The sequence below is a fragment of the Haliotis rubra genome, unplaced genomic scaffold (genome assembly GCF_003918875.1).
Source record: "Haliotis rubra isolate DU_JTF1 unplaced genomic scaffold, ASM391887v1 Scf1212, whole genome shotgun sequence".
Classification (NCBI taxonomy): domain Eukaryota; kingdom Metazoa; phylum Mollusca; class Gastropoda; order Lepetellida; family Haliotidae; genus Haliotis; species Haliotis rubra.
In genome coordinates this window covers 142,054-166,617 of record NW_025765129.1, presented here as the reverse complement: position 1 = coordinate 166,617, position 24,564 = coordinate 142,054, and the positions used below count along the sequence as shown (strand labels likewise).

The window sequence follows — 24,564 nt, the reverse complement described above, 5'->3', positions numbered from 1 at the left end:
CGCCCAGTGAGCAGGATGTGAGAGCGCCCCTGTGAGTCTCCCTACAGCACTATATCCTTTGATTTTTCTTACTTAGTTACCTTTACAAGTCCCTTATAGAGGTTTAGCTAGTATCCTTCAACAATATGCTTTGATATTTATTCGTATTTACTGCTGTTTATTCGCGGTGTATGACGTGATTGTTCAGTAGGTTACGTTCATGAAAATCTGTACGCTTTGCAAGTTATGTTTTTCTGCTGCTGATCTGCATTTAATATGCCCTAGCTGTACTGTACCATGTTCCTTTAGTTCACGTTGCAGTTATTGTAATAATTTATCTAATTCTGCTTTTAACAAATAATTACTTTGCGTCTTAAGACGCGCAGCAGATAGGTCACGCAAGCTAGAGCCAGGCATGGATAATGCTACCGAGTCCTTTTCAAGTCAACTGCTCTCCCGTCTGGTGTTCCGCTAGAGTTTCCTTCGGAGAAGAGACGTGGGACGCAGTCGGCCGTCTCCAAGAAGCGTCCTGCATCACCAGACATCCCGTCGTTGCAGCCTAAGACTAAGAGGGCATCTACTTCTCAGCGCATACTCCGCACCCCCAGGGCAGCGTCTACCACCAAGGGGAAACCAACGCAGACCGCACAAACTTTCTCGGCCGAGATTGTTCCAGCTACAGAACACGGCCTGTATGATGAGCAGCCGCTCATCATACCCGATGTCCATCACAAAAGACGGCCGGTTTCAACTACAGTGACGTCAGCGCAGCTCCACAATCAGCCCAATGTATCAACGCTGAGGACTGACAATCTTCCCATGGGTCCCATCGCTACCAACACTGATAGGGCAGCACCTACAGCTTCGCAGACCGTCCCGAACGACTTGGTGCAACAACTAATGAAGTTGATGGAAGACCGCTACGGACTGGAGAAGAAACAACCAGCCCAGGACCTGAGCCTTCGCGAAGGCTCCACCACAGACGTCACCCCTGAGGGACCTCGCATCAACGTAGCGGCTGCTACCAAGTCACCACTGAGGGAAGGACGTCACAGCCAACCTCTGCGAAGGACATCAAGATCGTCACCTACCTCGGACTCCGATGATCAACGTTCGCGAAGGCGTTCACGAAGGAGGATCCTCTCATCCCCGGACTCAGATGAAGCTTCGCGAAAGCTTTCGCGAAGGACAAGTCGTCACTCCCCAGATGCGGACTCAGAGTCAGAGTCTCCAAATCATCTTCGTCCCGGAGATCATCGAGGGATTCCCCAGGAGCTTCGCGAAGCTATCCTCGCTCACCTCCACGAAGGTCACCATATAGACGCCGCTCGTCGGCCATTCTCCACGTCGATCTCCTCGTAGGTCTCCACGCAGATCGCCACACAGGACTCCACGCAGGTCGCTACGAAGGTCTCCGGACAGGACTCCACCTGCGTCACCATCAGAAGAGTACCATCGGCCTCTAATCAGCGATCCTGTTACTGAAGATGATGGAGGCATCATATTCTCCGACGCGGAAATCCGGTATTGGATGGTCAACAACTTCGATTTGGCTTCGCCTTCTAAGGATGATAATTTGGCTAACACCTATAATATGAATTAGGATGACGCTGACACAGTCACCCTACCTCCGATTGACCCGATAGCATCAGTTCCACAGAACCTGGATACAGCATTCCTAAAGCTCAGGCGCCGCAGTTACCACAGTTCAACGCCAAGAAGTTCTTTGCCCATAATATGGACCCCTTCCTTAAAGCACAAGAAATCGATGATAACTTTAAAGTCATCAACGATGCTAAGGCCAAGGCATACAGGATTGAGGATCACAAGCTGGCCCAAGTCGAGACTATGACCAGAAGAATGTTTTTCGGCCTCAACAGATCCAGGACTGTCAACGAAACGCTCATCACTAGATTTCGAGATTCCACATCAGAAGACGACAGAATGGTATACTCGGCCCTCCTTATGCAAAAGAAGGACCAACAGTTCATGACGGATCACCTTTCATCCATCTCCGCAGCTCTTACTCTGGCTCGTCGTCAAGGTCTCCTCGCCAACTGCAGTTGGGGTGAACAGTTCACAACACCGCTCTATTCAGCCCCATGGTCAACGCCATCCATCTTCGCTGGAGGAATTGATAAAGTCTCTAAAGAAGTCACTAAGGATTCAAGAGAAGTCCTCATGATTAAATCTGTTGACACTTTGGCCAGCGTCATCAGACAGACATCTCAGAGATATTCCGGAAGATCCAAGTTTCCTTGTTTACAAAGAGCACAGGACAGAAAGATGGTCGGCGTCAGAGGTAGTAAGGACGCTTTTCGTTGCCCATCCGGCAACTACAGAGGAGGATCTGGAAGAGGCAGGATACCCAGAGGCTCCCGCAACTATCGTCGATGAAAATCGGGTTTGGAACGACTGGAGTCTTCCACCCCAGCCGTTCCTGTACAACCTTCACAAGTGGGTGGACGCCTTCAACTGCACTGGGAGAACTGGGGAATACTACAAGATCCATATGTATCCAACATCCTACAACACGGATATCGCATCCAACTACAGGCCACGCCTCCACTTACAGTCAACCCTCACAAGTTCGACTTCCAGGCACAACAACTACTGAAGTTACGAGGAGCTGTATCATCTCTCCTAACCAAGCAAGCCATAGAAATCATGGATCAAGTAAACATCGAACCAGGTTTCTACTCCCCAGTTTTCCTAGTGCCCAAGAAAAATTCCAAGGAAAAGTTCCGACTCATCTACAACATGAGCACGTTTAAAAGGGATTATCTACGCAAACCGCCAACGTTCCCATGATACATCTACCTCAACTACTGCACCTCGTTTGTCCGATAGACTACATTTCCAGTATAGATGTACAGGATGCCTTCCTGCATATCCCAATACATCCCGACTCAAGGAAGTACCTACAAGACAGGCTACACTACCAATGGAAGGTCCTACCGTTTGGAATATCATCGGCCCCCTGGTTGCTTACAAGAATAACGAAACCCATCGTCACTTACCTACATCGTCAATGGCTACGCAGTGCGTTCTACCTCGACGACGGGATTCAAGTAAATCAAGATCCAGAGCGTCTCAAACTACAGTTGAATTTCACCATCAAACTACTATCGCAGCTAGGATGGTTTGTGAATCTACTCAAGTCGTACCTAGAACCTACACAAGACCTGCAATTTCTAAGCATCAGATTTCTCACGACACAGAACCGTATCGTCGTACAAGAGGACTGATGGCTCAAGATTCAACAGACGATCCCTCAAGCCTTACCTCTCCGTTAACACCACGACAGTGGCAAAGTCTGTTGGGTCTCCTAACTTCAGCACAAGACATGACAGCCAGGGGCAGACTACAGTTTCGCCCGTTACAGGTCTTCATCAACGCTCAACTGGACAACCTTCAACCCTTCGGTCTACCGAATCAACTCAGACCTCATCTACTTTGGTGGACCCGGAGGTCGAATGTTTGCGAAGGCATCTATTTAACAGAGCCGGAGTTCAAGACCCATCTCTATGTCGACGCGTCACTCCAAGGTTGGGGAGCTGATCTCGAAACCCGGACGACAGCAGGGTTATAATTGGAACCAAGAAGAGAGCAATCTGCACATCAACATGCTCGAAATGAAAGCAGTAATCAACGCCTTACGTCATTGGAGCACCATTCTACAGAATGCGCATCTCATGATCCACACCGACAACTCAACAGTGGCGTTTTATATGAACAAGCAAGGCTCAACAAGATCATTGAACCTACCGACTCTATGCTTTCAACTGTTCGACCTGATCGACGATCTCAACATACATGTGAGAGCATGCCACATTCCCGAGCGCAATTTAATGTACTAGCAGACGACTCTCCCGCCAAATCTACCGTCACCAACAGAATGGAAACTCCACCCCGAAATCTTCGCTCAGATTATCATGGAAATAAGAGCTCCATTAATAGACCTATTCGCCACTCGCTTTAACAATCAGCTAACAACATTCGTCTCACCAGTCCCAGATCCACAAGCGTCGGCAACGGACGCTCTAAGCATATCCTGGGAAGGCCTCAATGCGTATGCGTTTTCGCCGCCAGCTCTAATACCAAGGGTATTACAGAAAATCAGACAAACTCAGAGCCTCCAACTGATTTTGGTCGCACCCTATTGGCCAGCGAAAACATGGTTTCCCATTCTAACACAAACAATCGGACAACCAATAATACAACTTCCAAGGAGTTCGAATCTACTGGGACATCCTCACACAAAACAAGAGCACGACAACCCAGGAGCATTCCAACTTCACGTATGGACTGTAGTAAAGCGTGTTTAAACAAGAGAGGTTACTCAGCCAGAGCGGCGAAAGCAGTCACGCTTGTTTTACGCAATTCTACACACAACTCGTATGAAGACAAGTGGCACAGTTTTGAGACATACGCTGCTAGAAAGGGATTTACAGCTAGAAATGCTACACATCCTCTAGTGGCAGACTATCTTGGCACCTACGACAAACCAAACGTCTAAAAGGCTCTACATTTTCAACGTACCTCGCAGCACTAACTTCAGTGATAACTATGAGGACGAGTACTAAGCTAACCAAGACACCAGAGTTACTGGCCTTGCTACGCTCTTTCCGATTGGAGGATCAGAAACAGAGATTTCGCGCTCCAGCGTGGGATCTCAATGTTGTGCTTCAACACCTCACAAGTGAGGCTTACGAACCACTGGAATCAACATCATTTGAATTCCTAACACAGAAAACATTGTTTCTGCTATCCTTAGCAACAGCAGCCAGGATGTCGGAAATCCACGCTCTAGACTACGAGAGGACACGGTTTGACGACAATCAAAACTCAGTGCATATGGGACTTTATCGCCAAGAATCAATTGCCAGGTCAACCGGACAGACAATTCCATTTCCCTGCACTTTCCCCCGTACTTGGACCTCTTGATACGCAGGACTTATCACTATGCCCAGTGAGAGCACTCAAAGTTTATTTACAATGATCCAAAACTAGGCGACGAAAATTCAAGCGATTATTCATCCCTCTATCTACAGCGACACAGACCGAAGTTTCTTGCACTACGATATCTATATGGATCAGGACTGTCATACTACGAGCCTACAAGGCTGCAGGTCTCGAACCTCCAAGAGCTCTAACCCTCACGAAATTAGGGCACTGGCTTCTACACTCGCTCTACATGGGAATTGCTCGCTGAATACAATCATGGAGGGCTGTTTCTGGAAATCGGACATGGTGTTTGCTAACTGCTACCTGAGAGATATCGCCACCGAGGACGTCTCAGGCATTCACCATTTCGGTCCTTTGGTCCTCGCACAGCAGTTGACAGTTCCTCGTAGATGATGAGACGTAGTCTCACTATATTATATCAATAATTATCAGCTTACAACTCTACGGAGTTTTTGCGTTAGTCTACATGTATATCTTAAGTCTAGATTAGTCTTAAGCCCAGTACTGGTTTTACTTGTACAGTTGGGTCGCTTCTCCACTTTGGAGTCGCTTTATTTCTTATTTATCTTAATATTGTAGTGCTCCCATCTATGGCATCTGGTAGAACTAAGGTATGATAGCAGCAGAAAATAATTTATTTACAGTGCCATTATGAAGTTCCCATAGGGGGTTATTATATGTAAAGTCACCAATTAAATCCAAAGTATCTTTCCCACCTCCGGTTCCATCGGATTCTACAAGCAAAAGAGCATGAGTCAGGATAAGGAAAAATATGTAATTTTCTGAATAAAACTGATATTTTATACTTATCCTGACTCATGATGTAAACCCTCCCATCCTCCCCACATGACACTTCGGATTTCCCTGCAAATTCAAGTGTTGGACTCGTTATCAGCAGAGAGTGAAGCATGTGGGATACGGTGGCGCCGTCTTTCCCGCCAGGGGAGAAAAGAGGGACAACTCTTGGTGAGTAGTGATAAGTGATTTTACGTATGTTTCAATTGAAGGGAGCTTCAATAGGGAGATACAAGTGTTCCACTATGTTTGCAAGAAGAAGAAGACAAGCAAAAGAGCATGAGTCAGGATAAGTATAAAATATCAATTTCATTCAGAAAATTACATAATTTTGAAACTGAAATATAATATCAGCATGTATTTTGCTCATGTGAATGGATTAATCTTCCATTTCAGTACCTTCTGAACTTTGTGTACATGTGCCTCCAAAGGGCAGCAGAAGCAGGCCATGGTTCAATTGCTTTCCCAGCTGTTGGAGCAGGGAAGCTTGGATACAAACCTGATATGGTCGCCAAGGCTATGTTTGATGCTGTTGAAACATTCTACCTTAAAAAACCATCTTCCAAGATGTTTGTCACATTTGTGCTGTTTGAAGGTGACAGAAAAGTCATTCAGGTATAAGATTTTCTATATGAGCCAGATAGATCGAGAACAAATTTACATTTATGTAGAACATACAACTACATTACTTACTAAGTGTGATGATATCATAACACAGTGAGGTGTAATGACTATAAATGGCTATAAAATTGGTTTCAGAGATGTAGATCAATATTTGTGTCTCCCACAACAACATGATGGCATAAAGTTGATTAACTTTCCTATGGTTTCCACAGCGTGCCATTCCATATGTAAAGCCACCCCAAACTGGGCCATGTTGTTGGATGCTAGGTACCCTCTCCCTTTGAGAATACCCCACGAATGCTCTATTGGTGCTACCTGATTTAGCCCAATATCTCATCGGAGATTGTCAGTGATGACATGGGCATGATCTGGTCTGGCTTTGCCATCTTGAAGTTGAAACCTTGAGTATATCACTGTCTAGTCAAATGTCCCTATAATAATAAATCTCCTGTCATGATAACCAAATGAGTTTCCCCGTCGTACACTACCTCCCCAGTATTGAACATTTTCAAGAATTTTTGCCCTGTCTTGTTACTAACTGCTAAGTCACTTACAATGTTTTCTGCCATTTTTGAATCTGAATCAATTTCAGTAAAAGTCTGTAAACATGGTGTAACATTGGTGCATAGTCAGTCTCTGGTGTTGGAAAGCCCACCCCAATCTGTGTTAAGCTGTTGGGTCACATCCTTGACTGGATGCTAAGGCAGGCTGCATAGAGCTGCTTCTTAGTGGTAGATATTGGAATTCACCTTCCTGTTATTGTACACAATTCTCCATTGATAACAGGTGCAAGTTTAAATCTATTGCATAATGCTATCAATATGAAAAGACGATATATTCTCAAGATGTCATTTTTTCAGAAGTGCCATTACCAGGTCTCATTGCAACACCCCCTGTTTGATGTTACTTGTCCCACAGTAAAACATATTGAGATACTGCCACTGAGGCATTGTTAAATGTGTACTTAGCTCAATTGCATTAGTGATTGTTTGTTCCTTTTCTCATGCACACACATTGGCTTTCTGTGCTCGGTCATCATGTGTTGTGAATTTATACCTCATCAGTTCCTTTTAATTTAGATAGACCTTAAATATTTGTAAAGGTATCCTTGCTACCTTAGACTCTCAACAGTGAAATATAGAAAAGCATGATTAATGTGTAACAGATATATATCAAATATAATTTTCCTTATGTGGTTAAGTAAGATAGTTTTCTTATTATTATAAGCAATGTGTGAACCATCTTTATTATTTGAACATTTATTCATTATTCATAACTAAATCCTTGCATGCTCAATTCTCAAAACCTATTCATGAAATACTGTCTGAGCTGTTTCAAATATATATTTTTCTGCAACCTGTGTTAATTTATTCTTATTCATACATCCAGCATTTCTATGCAGAAGAAGTTCTAAGGGACTATGAACTAAAAAGCAGAGGTGAGTATGAGCTTATTTTCCCCATGAAGGCATGGGCTCTCGTTTCACAAAGTGTCGTAAGTCTATGTTACACTATAGGAGGTACAACAGCGTAGTGCTTCGATAGCTTTGTGACACGGGACCCAGGATATCAATATATCATTGACAGGAAGAGATGCCAAGTGGTAATCCAAAGACCAACTTCAAGGTCAATATATCAATAAGAATTACTTTTGCAGTGGAAAGATCTTTGCAATTACTAGAAAGTCCTGCTCCAGTAGCCTGATGAATGTTTCAACCGATATGACTATCTGAGTTTATAGTTTCAAATCATTTCATCCTGTTCATCTACATCAGGCTAATCTCCAAGATATGATTAATGGAATTCGCTTGTTAGGCTCACTGACTTGATCAATGCATGCCTCCATATCCCAGATCAATGGTGATGATATCAATCACTGGATTGGTCAGTCTAGATTGTTTACAGATCGCCGCCATATAGCTGGAATATTGCTGAGTGTGGTGGTATTCAACAAGCAAAACATACCAACATTATGGGGCAACATATATATTAACAATTTATTCCCCTAGCATCTAGAAACATACTGTATTTCTTCAAATAAGCGCCCCTGGCGCATATTTTTTTAACGTTCCACCAGACCCAGCACTTATTAGAGGCCCGGCACTTATTAAAATACCCTGTATTATGATTAGTTATGAAGTTATCATTTAAAGGTCACATGCAACGTAAAACACAACTTTGCAGATTCTGATACCTTTAGGTATGGACTTTCTGAAACAAATCATCAAAAATGCAAATTCAACTTATAAAGTTGAAGAATAACGCGATGAAAAAAAACGAGTTCAAACGATTCACTAATTTTCCCCTGACTTTTCGGGGGAAAACTGGTTTCAACAGCTGGGCTGCTCTCATAGCACGTGCGCAGTGAAATAGGTTTGCGCAGCTTTGAAGCGGGTTGTCCGGTGAATACTCGGTGAAGGCTTTGGTGTGAGCTATTTTTCTAATGTTTACTTGATATCTCACAGGCGCGAGCTTTTTATATGTTATGACAGTTAATTAACTGTTTATGTAATTTGATTTGTCTATTTCACCACACGTTCTTCTTACCGAGTCACTTTCCCAGTTTGATACTTAAAAGCAATGTCATTTAGCATTGACAGAATTTCTAACTGTGATATAGATATGTCGTTGTCACAGACAAAACTCAATGTCTTGTTTTATTGACACCTGTGTGTCTGCCTGCCTGTCTGCCAATGACAATATTCAATACACAGCTGCTATCACTGACCACATGCAATTTGAACTTAACACCAATCAGGCTATACACCATAAACAAAATGCATTGATTTATGGCCCGAGTTCGGTCACTGTCACATTATGTAATTACACAGACAGGCAGGTGTGATACTTTAACACATGACATGTTATGATGTCTGTTGATTGCAAAATGTTATGCACAAAAAATGAGCATGTATTTACAAAACCCAACATCTATATATATACACACACAATGAGCAGTGAGGGCATCTGCCGTTACACTTGAGTGCACACCCACCCGCTCTGACTGGGTTTGGTATCCCGGCTGCTTCGTTTCTTGGGAAGTAAACCCAAGTACACAATATTGCACTTTTGATTTGCAATTGTACGCATACAATTTTGTTTATATGTTTTTTCATAACCAGCAATGTATATTATATGTCATGAATAAGTGATAATTGTGTTTTAATTATGTTTGATTTTTTGGTTGCATGTGACCTTTAAGGGACCATTCCTTAATATATTTATTTTTGTGATCAAGGGAGAATACATTTGCGAAAATTTGCAAAGGTCTATACCCGGTGCTTATTAGAGACCTGGCGCTTATTAGAGGCCAAGCGCTTAATTCTTAAAGCACTGCTTTATCCCTGGCGGTTATTAGAGGCCCGGCGCTTAATAGAGACCTGGCGCTTAATAGAGTAAATACGGTAGTTATGAAAGCTCTTCATGCTCATGTTCAATGTGGTTTTTTACCTTAAAGTTTTAAAATTGCTGAGTTAAACATACAAAAAGTGTCATGTTTTTGGAAGTGTCCCAATACACTTTGTACTTCCATAATTGGTGTGCTTTTATGTGTGATTTTGTTAAAATGTCAGTGCCAGTGTCCACTTGAGACTACATTACAGATGTGCAGGTGAATCAGTTTTTATGTGGGGTAGCTTCACTCTGACTGACCTCACCCTTTCAGGGTTGGCATTTGTTTAGTTTCAAAATCGCCCCCTAAACCTCCCCCCATTCGATGACACTGTGACAATCTGCAAACAAGTTTTCTGCTGAAAATAGATTTTCCTGTTGCCATCCCTGCCTTTTCCACATTGCGCAAACCCATGAAGATCCAGGTTATAATTTATGTTCAGCAACCCATGCTTGTTGTAAAAGGCGACTAACAGGATTGGGAAGTCCGGCTCACTGACTTGTTTGACACATGTTATCGGATCCCAATTGCGTAGATCAATGCTCATGATGTTGACCACTGGATTGTCGGTCCAACTCGATTATTGGAAAAACATACTGTCACCCTGTTGGAGGATGTGTAGGGTGATGGTTTGTCTTTCAGGACAACATGCATGCCCACCATTCACTCATTATCAATGCTCATCTGAAGTAGCACAACATCCACAGAATGCATGCATTGAACCCAGACATTTTCCCCAGTGAGAATGTTTTGGACATGATAGGGAGATGTATGGGTTATTGTAAACCAAAAGTCACTGTGTTCTGATTGATTAAAAAACAGGATCAAACGGTATTCGATTCCCGGAAATTGCAAGACTATTGGCAGCGTATTGTGTCAGCAGTGGTGACGTCATTCAAATCATATTGTGACGTAAAGTCGGAATGACGTCACAAATGAGCAGTTACAGATGCTACAATGGGAACCAACTGAAACAGCCAGCTGATGACACTTCACTGCTGTACCCGTGCTCGATGTCAATGAGTGCAGACAGTAAAACCCATGTTGGCCTTTTGGTTTACTTTTGTGTTTGCAATGTTGATAAGCATCATTTGTTGGCCAATTTCCGGGTGTTATTGAGTATTTGAGGCATGGGAATATTTCCGGGAATTCCTGTGCTTCAAGTACTCAATAACACCCGGAAATTTGCCAACGTGTGATGTTTATCTCCTAAGTATCTCAGGCTGCCGACCATAGTGGCTGAACTGGGCCAGGTGCTGCATGAGGAATTGGACAGACAAGATTTTTCAGAATATACTGTCATGCTTTACTTCCAGTTGTAATGTGTTCCTATAACACAGCAGCCAAGCCGACCACTGGGAGTTGTCATCAGTTAGCAGTGATGGTTCTGGTTTTGCATCATCTTATAATGAAACCTCTTTGCTAATAATCTTGTCATGAAGTGATACCCCTAGTGATCCAGTTGGACTGAATCAGTTTTCCTGAATCATGAATCCAGCACATTTTGCTTGATAACTGTGTTAGGATCTACACCGAAACGCCGCATCCACTGCAATAAAGAAGTTGTCTATCCATAAAAATTGCTCCTCTTCATCATACCAGCTTCTAAATGGCACTTAAGGAAGAAAAAAAGTAAGAAGTTGCCATCCATATAGTTGTCTTATATCTTATAATTTGCAGGTGGTCAAAGCAATGTGCTCAGATTCCATCTCAAAGAGGAACTTTTGGTACAGGTTATCCAAGGAGATCTCAAAGATTATAAGGGAACAGATGAGGTCTTTGTTTTCCTTGAAGAAGGCAAATCATGGGGTAAGTCTATAATCTCAGTATGTTTAGCTGGACTGGTCACAGAAGCCTTTACAACTGCGGGACAGTCTTCACGTTGCCCCAAGTGATTTTGAGCGCACTTAGACCAAACACCCAAATGTGAGGTTTGTCAAGGTTATTAGAAAGAAGTTAGTGAAATATATCAACATTTCATACGTTTTTTGTTTCAACTGATGACAAATGGTGACTCATCTCATCTAATTATGTAACTCTTTAATTTATGCAACTTCTTCACTTGTGATTACTTATTGTCGTTTTGGAAATTACAGTAAGCAATTCTAAAAGGTTGCCATGGTAAAAGTTGGATGTTTGAAACTGAAGTATTTTCCCTGGTTGTCAGTCAGCATATAAAAAAATGCATGTAAATTTGCAACTTGCGAAGCATGAGGACACAATCCACCTGTAAAACCAACAATATTGAATTGGTACTTTTTGTGATGATAAAAGTGTCTCCTCGTGGGGATTGATGGCTTGACAGGCACCGCAATTGATCTTGAATATGTTTTACAGTTGTTTCTGATGATTTCAATCTACCGTATATTACCGTCTATAAGCCGAATTTTGAGGACCAAAAAAAGCAGTCTGTAGAAGGGTGTCGTCTTATCCATGAGTTACGCTTTCGTCAAACTTTTTTCCAGGGGTAAGAAAACAACATCGTATCACTTCGCGTGAACAAACAACAGAAGACGACTTTGTCAGTAGAGACGTCAAATTTGCAATTAAACATCACAAGACAAGATTATTTACCTTTTAAGTTATAAGTTGTTTTTGCTGGGCATTGTATTATTTGCAGGGATTAAGATTACCGTGCGTATTTGTCTCGTACACAAAGCACAAAGCCGGAAATAGCAAACATGCACAATAATATAACGGGACGAATTCTGACGCAGTCATCAGTATTATTTAACCCAAAAGTATTATTTAACCCAAAGAAATATATCCTAGCATTACTTAAGTTTATTTACAGTTTTTATGTAAAATATATATAATCAACACTAAGGTTATACGGACCCTCGTGAACATGGTAAGCACATGGAATGGGGTAAAATACGGAAGCCATTTAAATTCACACATTTTTACCGATGTTACTGAAACCTCACAGTCAATGGAAAACGAGGCGGTAATCAGGTACCTATCCATGAGAGATATGATTTTGACACTGATTTTGAGGGTCAAGTTTGGGGGTCGGCTTATCCATGGGGTCGGCTTATAGACGGTCATATACAGTAAACATTCAGTGCGAATTCAGACAAAAGATTCAATCTTTCCAAACACTGTACGATTTGATGCAAATAATTTACAGGACCAACATGAATTACCCCTTATTCTAAAACTCTGATTGATCTGACATTTCTATTCAGTGTAGACAATGTCAGATTTTAAGGTGGACTAGATACCGTCTGTAGTGATCACTGACCAATCTTAACATAAAAGAAATTATACGGCAAAGTTTGATGTAGTTATGGTATTAATGAGATTGTCTATTTTCATCTGATGATACTAATATGTCACTGAAGATTTTACTTTCATTTTTAAATTTCATTTTGATAAATAATGTACTGAATAGGATTGTCACCATCAGAAGAAAGGATTGCCAATGGCTGAATAATGATATGCATTCTCTCATAAGGAACTTACCACGAGTAGCTGCAAAATTGTGGATGCGACTTCAAGGAATACTCACTCACTCACTCACTCACTCACTCACTCACTCACTCACTCACTCACTCACTCTCTCATTCATAAGAGAACGTAATGGTATTCAGAAAGTTGCTAAAATTTTAAAAACATGCAGACTGGGGAAAATGTAGACTTATAAAGTGCAGGAATAAAGTAATATCATCAATCAGAATTAGGGGTGTCGCAATACGCGAATGTATCGATGAATCGATACATTTTTACTGACGATACGATACGCCGACCTATTTTAAAACTTTATCGATTCAAATTTTTATGCTATATCCATCTCCTTCGAAGTCTTGATAGTAAAATTATACGAGATCGCTCCGATAAATAGTTGTAGCTAGCTTTACTTAAAAAATAGGTTGGAAACTAACAGCTTTTTTGATTGGCTAGACTATTTTGATGGACCAATCGGCAAGCTCGTACATTGCCTGTAAGGTAATGCTATGAATAGGTGCGAAAATTATGTATCGCGATACATATCGTATCGTGACCTTAAAATCGTGATACGTATCGTATCGTGAGATTGGTGTATCGTGACACCCCTAATCAGAATGGATTAAATGAATGAATATAACAGTGAATGGTACTAAGATATGGTGGTGTTGGTTAACTCATTAAGCCCGAGAGCCACCTCACTACTCAACACCTGGAACCCCTCGCTGATTGTCCACTCGCTGTGGCAGGACTAATTAGTGCTAATCACACCTGATTTCCCTGGCAGGTTTCGGGGATAGTCGTACAAACAAGTACTGATTGCTTAATTGTGTTGTAAAAATATATGTTGAAGGAAAGCAGGTGTGAATACATATCGTGTATTGCAAAGTTTTATGTAATTTGATTGCAAGTTTCTCTTGACCTAGACCTCTAGACCTTTGGGGGCTTGTACATTTATATTTTATCACAATATGCATGTATTCTTTGTATGTAAGAGATGAGTACGCACATAAACAAATTCTTTCTCTCATATCAGTGTGTGAGGTTTAAATTTACAAAACATCTATGACAAGGACATACTGTAAAGAAGAATTACTTACATACTTTATAAGCTTCGATGAAAATAGCGTTTTTGCCGACACATTTCTAGTGTATACGAATTATTTCAATTTCAATAGTCTGTGACTAACATAGAGCACATTCATAGCTTGGCACTTTGTTTCATCTAGATTTACTGCAGAAAACATATGTGACCATACAGACATATACATATAAAAAATTTACACTACATATTCCTTGCAAAGACATAAAACGAAGAGTCAAGTGATAGGGCGTCATCAAATTTCCCAAATAGAACGTTCGTTATCTCAACTGTTCAATATAGTTGCTGATCATATGTTATCTGTGACCAATCGTATCATGAGATACCTGTCACAGAGGAAGTGACAGGTGATGGGGTGTGGGCGAAATTTCTGAAGAGCATGTTTGGTGACTCAACAGCTTGGATAGAGATTGATTATTGGCTATATCGTTGACCAGTTGATATGCTGGGTTTCGGCTCTATCAGCTCAAGCTATCATGTAATAGTTTTTGTCTTGTAATCATACACACTGGTAACGATGTATGAAATACACACATAAGACAAATAGGAGTAGATAGACACTTTGGCGAGTTTATTTGACCTCAATTTAGTGTTTTTTGATAAGTAAAACAAAGCGACTGAAATCCAACCATTGAGTGGGGATAGTATTCATTTTCATATACATTTTACGCACACAGCCAGTACATAAAACACATTATGGTTTGCTATACATGTAAATATAATCTTCACCTTGATACGAATGAATATCCAAACTAAAGTACACATATTACAGAATTCACGAAATGACAGTATACTGAATTATTATAGTATATAAAGTTGCAGTTCAAACAAACACACACACACAACATTTATGAAGGTGGGCGTGCCTATATCTATACTGAATGCAAACGAGGTTCTTAAGATTACAGATGTGCATGCATGCATAAACATTACAGAGAGGGGCGTGACTCCATAAAGCAAGTTGTCCAATGATATAACAGCGCATCTGTTTATTTTACACTTGTCACGGGACAAACCTTTCAACAAGGACATATGCATTCTACCGGAGGCTGTTATTTCAAGGTCGAAAGAGGTGTTTAATTATCTCATTACTGTAATCTGCTTGAATGATTATACGTATGTGTATCGACACCATAACTGATATACTATCCAGCTTTTATTGACGATGGATCAATAGAGACTGAGTTCATTGATACACATGATAATTACATTGATACACGTGATAATTACACCGGATTTGATAATTACAGAGATCAAATGCAAATGTTTTACACAATGCTCATGTAAATTGCATAGAAAACTGACCATTCAAATCAACATGAAACTTTCAACAGCTTGAACAAAAATACTTGAAATACCTTTGTATGGTTTACATGTAATAACTTATGATATTACTTCTGTTTAGGTGTGAGAATGTTTTGAATTACCAACTTACTGTGTTTTGTAACAAACGTAGTAAAGATTTCATTGTTGTAATAACACTGACATGTATATATATTTGATGCAAAGGCATGACTTATCACGTTATATTCAATTAGGTAACATTATTAACATTAGATTATGGAAAATAACTAGTTGCAATTCAGTAAGCTTCAAATTAGTAAGTTAAATTATGCTTAATTTATTCGAGCTTGGATGTATAATTATTTGTGTTTATACATTATGTCTCATTATATGAAACATGACAACGTAATAATACCTAAAAAGTAAATTCAAACTACTCTATTGTGTTTGAATTCTTTGTATGTCCTTGAAATTTTGTATATTGTTTCCTATTTATTAGGAAGTTGAAGAAAATATAATCTTCAGTAACCTCTAAACCATTACATCTAATTCAATCAATGTGCATACGAAATATTTTAGTATCCATTCCCAATGAACAGTACCAGACGCTTACCTCTGTAAAAACGTCACAATCCCCTTTCTCGCCGACATGTGTTCATTTGCCAAACGCTGTACAAGCCTATGATAATGATTAGCAATTGCTATCAAAACACTTTAAATACTTCTTCTGATTGACACTAAAGGTTGCATCTCTCGTAAGAAAAGCTAATATTTGCTCAGTACTACTAAATTGGTTGAAATAATAGGTACAGTGCGATTTTTAAAAGTACGACACACATGTGCATCTCTCGCTGAATAAGAGGTGCTTTCTGTTGACGAATATATGTGGCTCTCGCTGTGAGAAACTGCTAATTACTAACCCCATAAACACGTCACTCGCTGTGAGGAGCTGATTATTTTGCCCTTGGCCTTAATGAGTTAATGAATATATCAAAATTGTACACATACATTCATCGTTTCTGACAGTGGGCAACATTCCTCAGTTATCCCCTTTACCACTTCGCCAAAAGATTGTGCCAGTCGCTACTGTCCCATGTGCACTTCCTGTATATTTAGATGTTTCAAGTTTCTTGCACAGTGAATTACATAAAGGTTATTGCCCAGGAAATCTGGACCAAACCTCCTCCATTTAGGTGTTGCTTTCGCGAGTGAAAACTGAATTTAGGGTTCCCGGGACTGTCAATACACAAGAAAAACAAAGAAATGTGAATTGTCGTCTGATACCTTAGTCATGGTAGAAATTTAGTAAATAAACAACAATAAATGTTTGAGTCAACAGACTTTTCACCGATATGTCACAGTTGACTGTTTGATGACCTCAAAAATGGCTCTTCCTGACAAGCTTGTTTATCTTGTGGTTCCATCCCTCGATGTTGTTGTCCTGGATTGCCGAAGTAGTTCCAAACCTCTGGTCCGAACTGGCAACCTTCCACCCACGTTGTGTTAAATCAAATTAGATATTCATTTAATATTGTAACGTAATGGCCAAGGACTAGTCGATAAGTACTAATAGACAAACTACAAAAATAAAATGGATGCTGCCACCAGTCACAAAATGTGACAAAATAAATACCAGAGCTCGGAGACGAGGTTTAGTGAAAAAATATCACAAGGACCTAACAGATAGTGAATGTCGAAACTGGCGAAATGCAGAAGAATCACACAACATGTAGATAAAAATCCAATAACAAGTTTATTTAGTGGATTATTACTACTTATCGATTTTGAAAAGGCTTTCGACTCGGTTGACAGAAATTTTATGCAAAATGTTCTAAAGTTTTTTAACTTTGGGCCAAGCATACAGAAATGGATAAACATCTTCTCAAATGATATTGAATCTAGCGTACTAGTAAACGGATTTGCAAGTGATTTTTTCAAGATAACCACCCTGATAGCAATGTTCGTTGGGCCAACATTGGCCAACGTAGGCCCAATGATGGCCAATGTTGGTCCAACATTGGCCCAACGGACATTGCTATCTGGGCAGGGGATGTCGCCAGGGAGATCCAATATCACCGTATATTTTTATTCTTTGTGCCGAAGTGCTAGCCTTACTAATCAGAAAAATTAAAAAAATTAAGGGAAAAAAAATAGGAAATATCCAAAGTTTACTTGCCCAGTTTGCTGATGACACTACAGTAACCTTGGATTGATCAGAATCAAGTCTCTACGCAGTTTTAAACACATTGGCTTTCTTTCCAAGATTTTCAGGGCTAAAACTAAATACAGACAAAACTAGGCTGATATGGATAGGATCCAAAAAAAGATCTAGGTACAAGATGTGTAAAGAATGGAATCTAGACTGGACGCAGTCTAACTTTAGGTTATTAGGAATAGACTTTGATGTCGAGTTAGACGCTATGATAGACCACAACTATAAAGACAAACTTGAAAAAATCTACAAAGAAATGAACCTCTGGTCCTTGAGATATATGACACCAATGGGTAGAAACACTATTTTAAAATCTTTGTTATTACCAAAATTAAATCATCTTTTTTCTTCAATTCCAAGCCCACCGGACGATATAATACAAAACTTGCAGAAAAAATGCTTCATGTTTGTGTGGCAAGGAAAAAAGGATAAGGTAAAACGAGAAACCATGTTTCAAAAACCTAAGAATGGAGGCATTAGCGTACCAGATATAAAAAATACTATATATGCGCAGAAATTAATGTGGATAATGAGGCTCATTACCGAAAATTCAAAGTGTATCTCTATTGCCAATGTATGTATACCTGATAGGATTAAGCTATGTTATGCTGATACAGATCATGTATGCAACTATATCATGCCAAATGTTACAAATCCTTTTTGGAGAGATGCATTATTGGCATGGTGTTACTACCTTAGCAACTGTTATTCAGAGGTAAAAGAAATTCCAGAAATTCTCCGCCAGTCACTGTGGTTCAACAATAATATACAGATTGAGGGAAAATTTGTTTATTATGAATATATGGCCAAAAAGGGAATACATCTTCTTAAAGATATCTGTGACTACAATGGGATTTTTCTACTAAAAGCCGAGATAGAAAAAAAATATGGAATACCTAAGATAAACTTTTTGCATTTAGAGGGTATAAAATGTGCTGTATTGACATACTGCAGGTCTAAACATATAAATGTTATAGGAAAAACTAGTTCAGAAATTCAAAACCCAGTATTACCCTTTAATATCTCTTGTATATGTGGAAAAAAACCAAAGGAGTAAATCTTTTTATAATACGCTCTTGCCACAAAGTCAAGTCAATCCCAGTAGTCAAAATAAATGGGAGGATATCCTGAAGCAACATTATAACAAAGAAGAGTGGACAAATATTTATTTAATGGCAAACAGTCTATGATGCACAGAGAGCGTACAGTTAAGATGGTTTCACTTTAAGATCACGCATAATATTTTAATGACAAAATACAGGCTACATTTAATGAAATATACTGATTCGCCCATGTGCTCTTTCTGCGAATCCACACCTGAAACGATAATACATTATGTGAATGTCCGTATACTGTAAAAATATGGAAGGAGGTATCCGGATGGCTTGATATAATATCCGATGGTAGTATAAACCTCTCTCATGAAAATATATTATTTGGCTGGAAGGGCAAAAATAATAATCCACTAAACGTGGTCTTTCCTATTGTGAAATATACACTTTATAAGATGAGTTTGAAAAATATGAAACCATACTTTCAATATTTGCAGCGTGAAATATTAACTTATTATAAATCCACCAAATACATTGCCTTTTCCAACGCAAGGCAAACACAGTTTTTTACATTCTGGTCCTCCTTCCATACATTATTTTCAAATATCAGTACTCATGATGTATCTTTATAACAATTGCAGTATATAATTGCGGGTATAAGCATATAATGTGTATTTGTATATACATAAGTATATGGGTAAGCATGAGCATGTGTATGGATGTGTCCGCAGATGAACATATGTATGTGTGTGGAAGTATATAAGAATGTATATGTACATGCACCTAAAGTATAAAAGCTGAAGTGTATGTATGTATACAAAACAGTGTCCCTATTATGTATCAGCAAAGCAGCGGCAATATTGTAACATGTGATATGCATACTGCACAAAAGTGGTGTGTAACGAAAAATGAATGTACTCTATAGAATGTTAAAACTGTATTCGACTGAGATGTGATTGTACAACATTCAAATGGGAAATAAAAACATTTTAAAAAAAAAGAAAAAAAAAGAAGTTTATTTAGGAAGCACCAAACTGAAAATACAAGGTCTCGACACTATATCGACTGTCATCTTGACTGTGACTGGATACCTTGCTCGTCATCCTGTGTCCCCGTGTCATAGTCTTGCAGTACTGTATCCCACTCTTGATTGAGAACCCTGGGCTGTTAAGACGAATTAACTGTACAATAAACTTCGAAACTTGAAAGTGTACGAACTTGCAGCAACCGGAACTGGATCCAGACAATGTAAATAATTCATTCCGGGTCACGTGACCCGGAATGAATACCAAGGAGGCCACACCTCCTACAGCTGTCAAAATGTGATACAAGTAAGAATGAAGCCAAATCCTAATTATAACTTACAGTGAAGTACGTGTGTCTCGGCTTTAGACGATTCCAATAATCCCCTGTGGAAGAAACCCATAGCAGAGACTTTAACTTGGTAATGTAAACATAGCAGGTCGGAATGACTTTGGATTGTAAATAAACTGTGAACTGTAATATTTCATACTGACGATAAATCACTCGTGACTTGTGATTGATAACTGTGACTGTACCTGTAACCTGTACATTTGAATCATACGATCCTGGGATATTCCGTCGGAATATATTCACTTATCCACAACTAGATACTTAGAGAGCGGATCTAGTGTTACATAATAGCCTTGTTAATTAAAAGTTGTACCATTACAATGTCTTATAATGTGAAAATGAGAATTTAGCTGTGACGTACCCTGGAACCCTACCTTGCTTGTCAAAGTCAAAATTGCCGCACTGACGCTAACCTTGACAGCTCTATTTTAGGTGACCTAGGGTCACATGATACACAAACGTGACGTGAGAATAACCAAGATGGACTGACTGATGTTACTTGTGCTGGAATTTAATGTTATACTTGATACTGTAGCTTGGAAGCAGACTGCACAAAGGTACCGGTATGTCACCTTAATAAAATGCAGCATGAGGCTGGTATCTTGGCTGGAATCACTTTGATGGTTGAGAGCTTGATTATCTCTCTACTTGAAGCCAAGATAAGACATGAATTTTTGTTACAATTTTATAATAATTCATGATAATATTTTCGTACCTGCAAGACTGCTTGAAGGGTGTCATTCGCTTTGCATCTGCACAGGGCAACTACACAGCTCCAATACTTCTTTCTTTCGAGGGTTTTCCTACACCAATACTTAAACTTGTCATAGAACAAGTGCTGGCTACCTCTCAGTGTGTCAATAAACGTAACTCTGACCTGTGCATTTGCCATTTTGATAAAGAAAACACAGAGAGCTCTTTTATTATATACTGGCTAGCGAACAGTTATCGCTGTGTAACAGTTATTGCCAATACATCAGTATCACACGTGCGCAGTTCCGGTCAATTACAATTCCGGGATTTTTTCCTGTGGTATTTGACAAAAATACAGGACAGCAAAAGAAATTTCTTCATGGCAAATAACATAACAAAAAAATTAAAAATAAAGTTATGAACCTTATGAATTTTTTTTACATAAGTATTATAGTAAGTTCAGGTTCACAAGTCATTAATTGTTTCATTCCCTGTCAATCTACTGTAAAAGAAACACTCAAATAATCACAAAATAAATTATTCGAGGTTACTGTATGATATAAATATATATTATTTCACGAATGGCATGAGAAATTCTGAATGGCGATAACTGCTACAGTTAGTTGTGAGAAAACATCTATTTATACTGTCATGATTCCCTTCCACTGCGTTGATATAAAAACGATCAGTGGCAGTGAACGTGCTGGACACATTGGTGATTAGCTAATTAAGTATCATAATTAATTCTGTTTCATTAATTTAACGAACGGCGGAGTAATTTTGTAAATGCCGCTAAAATATGGTGATAACTGTTCGGTAGCCAGTAGAGCATTTCAATCTGAGTTAATCTCAGTTAACAGGTTTCAAAACTAAAATGTTTAATCTTTAATTACCTTAATTGTTTGATCTTTTTTAGACATGTAAAAGAGCCCAACTTATTCATTTATTGTACTTATAAGTAACAACTCCCATTAAATTAGGCCTCAACTCAGCTTACTCAGGTCACAGGAAACTTCATCTCAGTTAAGAGGCTCAGAGATCAAGTATTGGGGTCGTGCGCTATTCTAAAGTACGGTAATCCGATGTTTTCATAGCAATTTCAATTTCAATTTCAATTTCAATAGAACTTCTAGCACAACTTTGGTTTTCGCTTTACCGGGAACAGGGAATTTTGAAATTTCGCTTTCCCGGGCCGACACCACATAAACACAGCAATTACGATGCCTATGCCATGCTGCTGTGTCCTGGATTGCTGCAGTCAAGGTATTTTGACGAATCTGAGACAGTCAATCTTCCTGATATTGGTGTTGGCTCATACACAGACAGACAGACAGAAGTATTTTTTATCAAATTGTTGCATGACAGTTAAAGTAGGTATAATCAAGGCATTTAAATATTATTTAAAAACTGTCATCCAGACATAACTGGCTTATGAAACATTGAACATTTAAAACTTATGAAATATATAAAAGAATGTTACAAAATAGAATATTAAATGAACAATATGTATACATAAAAAACTTAGTGACAATACACAACCATTGTGTTTAAAAGGTGTAGTATAATTAAGAATTGAATGTCAGTTTGTGTGTTTGCACTGAAAAATGAACGATGTCAAAGCGGTGTTCAAACTCGTGTGAACGAGTGAGTTCACGCTGAGAGTTTGAACAACGCTTTGACATCGCTTCATTTTTCAGTGCAAACACACAAACTGACATTCAATTCTTATAATTTCAAGACTTTGAAGTTTACACATAATGCTTCCATCCACTTGTAGATGATCTTTGTTTAGTGTGTTTTAATACCTGTAAAATGTTGTAATGCCATTCCGGTTCAAGAACGTGCGTATTGCAGCTTATGTTTGTATACACAGCGATTTTTTTACGCATATATCCCAACCCTTGAAGAAATAGTTCTCAAAGTATTCGATCTTTAAAATATAACAGCAAATTCGTTATGAGGTTTGAAACTGCTTTAATAAGTATAATCAATAACAGTATCAAACAGAAACAAATATCAGAAGCAATAACAATACCATTTTAACAAACTGGCATTGTACCTTTTCACTTGTAAAATACCTTGTTTGACCGCGTAATAATACACTGACCTACTTCGAAGTTGTGCGGCGTGGCGAATAGGAAACAGATCGTGTTGTATTCTATTTATTTGTGATTGTTTATTGTGAAATTTATTGAGCAGTTGTTAAACAGACCTCAGGGCAGAAAACCGCCGGATGAACCCGCAAACTGCGAGACATTAAACTCCTGTGAAAAGGAACAATGTTCGGCAATCCGTTTGGTAGTGACATTGCCAAACTTAGGGTGACTTGAAACAGATTCGTTCGCGAAATTGGTATCACAAATTATTGGGGGTCCTTGAAACCGAAGCGAAAAACGTTCACACACGTATGAACGGTGTTTACACAAGTATGAACGATTAGAGGGGTTCAAGAGTAATGAACCTTGAAATTTAGATCACATGACCGCTCTTTCAACCAACCAACGTTCGGGAATCTGTGTAAACTTGAAAGCACGAAAAATTATAATCATATAGGCACATGTAAATTGCGTATTAAAAACATTTTTGTTCTATTATTGGCTAACGTGTACAAAATAAATATACTGAGAGAAGAAAAAAAATAAGCAATTGCATAAAATTTCAGATTTAAATCATGTCAAACATAACAGACTTGAGTTGCTGTTTTCAGTTTAAATGTAGAAAGTCAGTATTGCGTATGTCCCCCCACGTGCTCTTGCAACTGTCTGGCAAAGTCTGGGCATACTTCCAATCAGTGTCCTTATGGTTGCCCTAGGAAGTAATCACGTCATTCCTGCCGGAGACGTCGGAGGAGATCATCTAAACTTGGTGGTTGAACACGCCTCTCACAAACCCTAGCACATCACATAAATGTGCAATAGAGTTTATGTCTGGACTTTCAGCAGGTCAAGGCAACACCGATGATACTGTTCCTCAGAAAATCAGCTGACACATGAGCTGATTTGTGGGGATGAGCATTGCTCTGTTTGAACTCAACCACTGCCCTGTTCTTGCAAATGGCTCTGCCACAAGTAGTGGTGTTCCGATGATGGAAAATAATCGAAAAATCGATCGAAAGAAGGATTAAAAATAATTATCGATTGTAAAAAACATATTTTCGATTAAATTGAATGAAGTAAGCTATCATTAAATTTGACGAATATTCACGAACAAAGATGCAGTCAACAGCATTATGCTATGCGCATTGTATTCATAGTTTCATTTTCATCATTGTGGTATTCATATTACTGTAACCTGTCTATGATTAAATTTTACATCTATTGTATGACAGTATTAGCTATAAAAAACATTAATTAGAAAAAAACGGGGAAAACCCTTAAAACTGGTGATTACATTAAAAATGTGTATATTTTAATTATGATCGATAATTGTTCACCACAAGTCCTCCGATAATTGATAGTGGATTTGGTTTCCGATTACCAACACTAGCCACAGGGCGTAGGACTTCATCACAGTATTGCACACCTGTCAAATGTCCATCAATATAAATGAACTTGGTTCTGTTATCATAGGTGATCCCACCCCATACCATGACTGACCCACCACTGTATCTGTCATGCTGTTTGATGGTGCTCTGCTGATACCTT

The 24,564-nt window shown here is 39.2% G+C and overlaps 1 protein-coding gene across 1 annotated transcript in view; it reads left to right on the top strand.

Moving 5' to 3' along the window:
* The window catches only part of LOC124265429, a 130,714-nt gene that overhangs the window by 18,926 nt on the left and 87,224 nt on the right, over positions 1–24,564 (top strand). The window contains exons 5-7 of the mRNA XM_046700225.1: positions 6,139–6,357; positions 7,756–7,804; positions 11,437–11,565. Coding sequence (XP_046556181.1) covers positions 6,139–6,357; positions 7,756–7,804; positions 11,437–11,565 — 397 coding nt within the window. The remainder of the gene's footprint in view (positions 1–6,138; positions 6,358–7,755; positions 7,805–11,436; positions 11,566–24,564) is intronic.